Source organism: Monoraphidium neglectum (genome assembly GCF_000611645.1).
Source record: "Monoraphidium neglectum strain SAG 48.87 unplaced genomic scaffold scaffold01370, whole genome shotgun sequence".
Lineage (NCBI taxonomy): Eukaryota > Viridiplantae > Chlorophyta > Chlorophyceae > Sphaeropleales > Selenastraceae > Monoraphidium > Monoraphidium neglectum.
The window spans coordinates 9,715-15,966 of record NW_014012258.1 but is presented as its reverse complement, the minus strand read 5'-3'; the positions used below and the strand labels follow the sequence as shown (position 1 = coordinate 15,966).

The following is a 6,252-nucleotide window of genomic DNA, read 5'->3' as shown; positions in this document are numbered from 1 at the left end:
TGCTGCTTATGGCGGACGGCCTGCGGCCCGACGCGGCGTCTGCCGTGGAAGACCTGCGGTCGATGGGCCTGCGGCTCGCGATCATGACGGGCGACGGCATGGGGGCCGCCATGGCAGCTGCCGAGCAGCTGGGCATCGAGGCGACCGACACCTACGCCGAGCTGCTGCCTGCCGACAAGCTTGAGATGCTGGGCGTCCTCCGCCGTGCCGCCGGCGGCGCGCTCGCGCACGTCGGGGACGGCATCAACGACGCGCCAGCGCTGGCGGCCGCGGACGTCGGCGTCGCGATGGGCGCGGCCGGCGCGGCGGCGGCGGTCGAGGCCGCCGACGTGGCGCTCTTCGGCAGCGACCTCGCGGCGCTCGCGTTTGCGGTGCGGCTCGGCCGGCGGGCGGCGTGGGTGGTGGCGTTCAACATCGGGTTTGCCGTGGCCGTGAAGGTTGCTGTCCTTGCGGCCGCGGCGGCGGGCTTCACGAGCCTCTGGCTGAGCCTGCTGGCGGATGTGGGGGCGTCCCTCGCGGTCACGCTGCACGCGCTGAGCCTGCTGCGCTTCGAGGGCCGCGGCGGCGGCGGCGGCGGAGGTGGGCACGTTGGGGCCGAGGGCGGCGGTGGCGGCGGCGCGGGGGGAGGAGGACGCAGCGGAATCCTCGGGCGGATGGCACTGCCTTGGGGGCGTCAGAAGTACAGTGAACTTTCGGAGGGCGGGGACGCGGATGACCAGGGGGGTGGCGACCTGGAGGAGGGCGGGCGGCGCGGCAGTGGGCATGGAGGAAAGGGCAAGGCGGGGCCCGCCGGTGCCCTGGAAATGGGGGGCGCGGCCTGGGCCGCGCGGCGCGCGGTGGGCGGGGCGCTCGCGGCGGCGGGCAGCCCCCGTGCGGGACGCAGCCCGCGGGCCGGCTCGCCCGCCGGCAGCCCGCGCGTGGCGCCGGTGTACACGGCCGTGCCCGCTGCCGGGCCGGGTTTTGAGGCCGGCGGCGGCGGCGGCGGCAGCGGCTTGGGCGGTGCACGCGCCGGCCCGGTTTTTGTATTGGAAGACGAGTGATCTTTCGTGATCTGGGCTCTGCTTAAGCTGCCTTGATTGCTGGGCCCTTGTGCTGCACTCTCCTGGCTTTTGGGATTCTCCGCCTGTGCCGTTAGGGACGTCACCTGTGGCTGCATGAACTGTGCACTGGCATAAGGGGAGGGGGGCGTCAGCGCGCCGATTTGAGCACCTGGCGCTCGTAATATCTTACATTACCGTACATCAAACTGTGTTGGCGGTGTGATGAACCATGCATTCAGCACCAAGGGCAACACCCGCGCCCCGGGCCTGGCTGGCTCTTAGGTGGGGGCCTGGGAATGGGGCTCGATCGCCTGTCCGCTGCAGCCACCATCGGGGTCCAGCGGCTGGCCCCCCGAGGCGCGCCAGCTTGGCCGGTACTGCGCCCTGCTCGGCTTGCCTGCAACACAGACGCCTGTCCGGGCGCAAACCCCTGTTGCGGTTGTGCCCTGGCCTTGGAGTTTGATCCAGGGCTCAGTGCCTGTGCTGCCCGCTTCCGTCAAGCCGACTGGGTGATTGTCGTTTGAGAGTGTAGAGTTCTTGTAACAGTTTGCAGGTTGCGCCGGCGAAACATCCCTGCAACAAGGGGCGTCGCAGCCAGCATTTTTCAAAGCATGTAGCAGTGCAAGGAAGGCCGAAATCCAGCAGCTGACCGGCAGTGCAACACCTGCTGGTGAACGAATGTCAGCTAGGCGGCGCGTGTCTGGCATGGGGTGCCGCAAGCGGTGCTGTTGCACACTTCTCGCGGAATAATTCTTTTGAACCGGCAAACACTTCGGCATCTCGCAACAGCGTGTGCGAAAAGGATCACCACAACACCTGGAAGCAAAGCAGTCGGCTGGGCTCAAAAGACGCCACAGACCGAATGTGGGGGGCAACTGTCACTGCTTAGTCCGCGTGGGGGGCGCGTGTCGCGCGTTTGTGCCATGTTTTCTTGGATGTGACAAGGTTGTAAAAGTGTGCGTGCGAGCATCCGACCGCCGCGTGCGCGCCCAAAGCCGATGCCTCGGCCGCTGTCCGGTGTCGTCGACGCGAGGTTATCAAAACGCGGTCAGGTGTTTGAACAGTGCGTAGGATCGAACCCAGAAATCCGGCTTGTGCGTCACGGCTTGGTCCAGCAACGGCGTGGATGCTCAGTGTTTGTGTGCAGCGTATGCGTGTGGCCCCGAGTCATGCAGGTAAGAGGCGCCCAGCGCCACTTTCCAAGGTGGGAGGAGCCAAGCCGTGGCTCAAAGAGCAGTTGTCGCCTGCAAGGATTCGGGTGCCTCGTGCACCCCCTGAGGCGAACACGCAAACCTTGGGCTTGATGCCCACAGCCCGCGGCTTGTACTTCACACGACGCCGCGCGGCCGGGCCAAAGCAGGGGCAAATGCAGGTGGTTCCAGGGTCTTGACGTCGTGAACCCTCAGTGGTTTCATGACGCCCGCCGTCAAGAGATGACTCAGATCAGTGCAAGAGATGCTTGTGAGGTGAAGCCGGCCGGTTGCACTCGCAATGTTGCGTTTGCACGCAGTGGCAGCCGGCCCTCAGCCCCGCCGCGGCCCCAGGCCGCGGCGCGGCACCTGCCGCCTTGAGCCCAAGGTCGGCAGCTGCCCAACCGGCAGTGAGGGCGATTTTGACGCTGCACCGCGCGCCGGCGGGCAGGGCAAAGCGGCGCGGGCGGCCCCAACAAAGGGCCGCGTGTGCTGCCGACCGGCTGCTGCAGAGGCCCACAGAGCATGCGGGGGAACGGTGCGCGTCGGCGCGCACAGCAGAAGACTCCGACACTCCGCGTGGCAGGAGAAACATGCGGGGCATCCCGTTGGATTTGCAGGCGTTCTTATCAATCAGGCGCGTGGTGCCCTTTAGGAGGAATCTTGCGCATCGGGGTTGTGAGCACTCTGGTATCGTGTGAGGTATTGGCCATGTTGTGGGTTCTGATATTTGCTCAGAAGAGCGGGCCCAGCCCGCCAGCCGCGAGGCTGAGCAGCGGCACACCAGGCTGCAGCACCTCGGAAGCCGGACCCCACACGGGCAGTGCCGCTGGAGCGCCGCACGCGGCATCGAGCAGCGAGCAGCCGCCCCAAATCGCCATCATCGGCGCCGCCGACGCGGCCCCACAGCTGACCCAGCTGGTCGTGCTGCTGCCGCTCGCCTCGCGCGGCGCGACAGTCAGGGGCGACTGCGGCGCCGCGTCGAATGACGCAGGCATGCTGCCGGCGCAGCCCCCATTGAGCTGGGCCGCCCATAGGTCCAGTGCCATCCTCTGCTGGTCGAGCGCCGCCGCGCGGCGCTGCACCTCCGCCTCCTGAGCTTCCAGGTACGCCCTCAGCGCCGCCGCCCCCCGCTCCTGCGCGGCGCGCGCGCGCCGCAGCAGCAGCTCCGCCGCGCCGCGCGCGCCGGCAGGCGCGGGGCCTGCTGCAGAGTGGGGGCCGCCTCCGAAGGCGGCGGAGTCGACAGGCAGGTAGGCGTCGGTGGCCGCGGCGGCGGGCAGGATCATCATTGGCTGGGGGCTGCCGGCGCCACCCGCCGCGCCGAGCGCGGAGAGCGGGCCGGGGGTAATCACCAGGGGCGCGGCGGGGGCGGCCGGCGCAAGCGCGGGCGCGATCGCGGCGGCAGTGTCGTCGGTCTCTGGGAAACGCAGCTCGTTGGCCCTGCGGAAGTCGGAGGGGCGAGATGGCGAGATGGGCCCAAGGTCGGATCTCGAGCGGTCACAGGTCGACTGAGTGGAAGCCCAGGGGACGCGGGGCCCCGAGCGCGCCCCGGCTGCCGCACCTGTGTGCGAAGAAGCAGAGGGGCCGCGTGCAGGCCGCGCCGAGCTTGCACATCTGGGTCCTGAAGCGCTCGGGGTGCAGCCAGTACTCCTGTGGGGGCGGGGCGGCGCGATCGTGCAGGTGGGCGGGGTGAGGTGCAGCCGGTGCATGGGCGCGAGGTGGGGGGCTGGGGCAGGGCCCATGACGGTGAGGTGGAGGGGCCGCGAGGTGGGAGGGCGCTCGGAGGACGCGCGGCAGGGAGGGGAACTTTGTTTACGCTGGGAGGGGATGTTGCAGCGCCCACGAGTGCGGCCGGTGAGCGCACCTGGAGCGAATGCGAGTTGGAGCAGGCGTCGCCGCTGGGGCAGGAGCGGCCCTGCGGGTGGGGCGCGCGCGGCAGGCGGGGAGGGGGAGTCCGATGAACGCCTTTGGACAGCTGCTGTGTCTGGGGTGCGAAGGCTGGGACACCACGTATGCGAACAACCCCACCCATTTGCCGACGGCCGCCCGTCCGCTCAGCTCAGCTTTGATCAGCAGCGCAATCCAAGCCTGCCTGTGTGCCCAAAAAGGGCCCGATTTTGGCCACCGGGTGGCGCGCCTGCATCGTGTGTGGGCAGGGCTGGGAGGTGTACTGAAAGGCGCGCGGGTCGCGCCGCCTGCCTTTCTCCTTGTCGTGCGCAAAGGGGCAGCGCGCCCAGTCGTGGTTGTCGGAGCGCACGCACGCCTCCACCTGCGAGGCGTGGCGGGGTGGGACGCCGCAGAATGAGCGTTTATACGAGCGGGGCGGGCCTGCCGGTGTGCAGGGGCCCGCTGGCCTCCGCCGCGCCTGTGAGGTGGCCCCCCGCAGGGAACTTCCCCAGGGGGCGCTGAGTCTCCTGTTGGGGACGGGGCGGAGGTGCCGCCCGCCGACGGCGGCCGGGCAGCATGCGAGGCCGGGCTGCACCCACCTTGAAGCTATACATCAGGAAGTCGGGGGTGTATTGGTTGAGGTTCATGGTCCCTGGGGCCCTTGAGGGGGCAGGTAGGAAGAGGGGCGGGGGAATTCAGTTGTGATTCGCCAAGAGCGCAGGGCACCTGTCGCCGCTGCTCGGTACGCTCAAGGTGATGCGCATTACTCTGCAGCGCCATGCTGCCATCGTCATGCGTCGATGACCACTTTCTCGTCAGTGCCGGCCGCGGCGCATCAGCAATGCCACGAGTGCTGTCGAATGACGTTCCTTGCCGGTCGTGCCGCTCTCACAGCCACTAATTCCAGTTGAACACGTCTATCCGAAGTGCACTTACGGTTCTCAATCAGCTACCGGGCTCAGCTTGTTTCACAGTCCCGTACTTCGCGGTGGGCTGCCAGGTCGAAGCGGGCGAATGGTTGCAAAGAATGACGTGGCTACAATCTCGAAAGAATTCAATTCATCTAATGAAAGTACCGAGAGTGATGGGGGTGTTGCTTTGCGATGCGAGCAATAAATTGTGCTGAGTCGTCCTGCTCGCATACAATTGCTGCAGGTGAGCAGGGCTCCTGAGGCCTCAGTGGGCCTCAAAAACCCAGTGACCTGAATCCGACTATGTGCCTGCCAACTCAAGCTTTCAATCACTGCTGTATGCCACACTCGCTCATGTGTGGTGCCTCGGTGTCTGCGGTGGCAGTCTGAGCAAGCTTGCGTCACGTTGCAGCGCGCAGTGACATTGTCCCAACTTCACACAGTTTCGAGTACTGGTCTCTGCTTGCATGATCCGGGGGGTTCCGAAAGTCAATATGATACAGGATCAGAGTGCCAATGGTGTTGTGAAGCTAGGCGGCGACGAGGATACTGACCGCGCATGCCTGCAGAACAGCGTATGCCCGTGTTGGGGGCACTGACAGACCCTTGTAGGCAAAACTCCAGGTGCACACCTGAATGAGCACGGGACGTATTAGAACCAGCCACGAAGCAGCCCAGAGGATGTTTGCCTTTGATGGTGTCTAGCCCGGGACCCAACCCACCCCGACACCCTCTGCGAGGAGCATCAGTCATCCGGCCGACGCTTCACAAAGTTGCGTTGGGACTCTGATCAGAGCCCGCTCTTCCACCCCACGACGTCACGTTGCATGTGAGGATAGAAAGTTCTGCACGCGCAGTGCTGTGAGGTCCCACCATGGCCAGCAGCTAGGGCTGTCAGTTTGCTGATTGAGGAGTATTGGTTGTTGAGACACACGGTCATTGGAGGCTGTATTTTTGCCGAGCTTCATAAGAAAACCTGCATGGACTGGTGCTTGTTTGTACGCAACGCTATCAGGCTGCTCTGATGCGGAGCAATACTGTACCTGGGGCGGTTTCAGATTGGCGGGGTTGGGGGGTAGGGGACGATGAGAAGCAAGGGCCAATGGGCAGGGATGGGGCGGGCACATGCATGCAAGGTATCTGGCAGGCCACCTTGTGCTTTCAATGCGCGGTCAGGGTCGACAAACCGCCACACCGTTGAACCATTGTCGACAGTGGCGGCGG

General features: G+C 66.2%; 2 protein-coding genes across 2 annotated transcripts; one reads left to right on the top strand and one right to left on the bottom strand.

The window, feature by feature from the left end:
- Window positions 1-8: 8 nt before the first annotated feature.
- On the top strand, window positions 9-1,040 carry MNEG_7640 (hypothetical protein; the record flags this gene model as incomplete). Its single annotated transcript, XM_014043890.1, has 1 exon — window positions 9-1,040. One exon carries the CDS (start codon window positions 9-11, stop codon window positions 1,038-1,040), a length of 1,032 nt encoding a protein of 343 aa, XP_013899344.1.
- Window positions 1,041-2,964: 1,924 nt separating this feature from the next.
- On the bottom strand, window positions 2,965-4,764 carry MNEG_7639 (Zinc finger CCCH domain-containing protein 37; the record flags this gene model as incomplete). The annotated part of the gene is made up of 5 exons (XM_014043889.1): window positions 2,965-3,670; window positions 3,792-3,880; window positions 4,095-4,145; window positions 4,356-4,499; window positions 4,717-4,764. 5 exons carry the CDS (start codon window positions 4,762-4,764, stop codon window positions 2,965-2,967), a joined length of 1,038 nt encoding a protein of 345 aa, XP_013899343.1.
- Window positions 4,765-6,252: the final 1,488 nt, after the last annotated feature.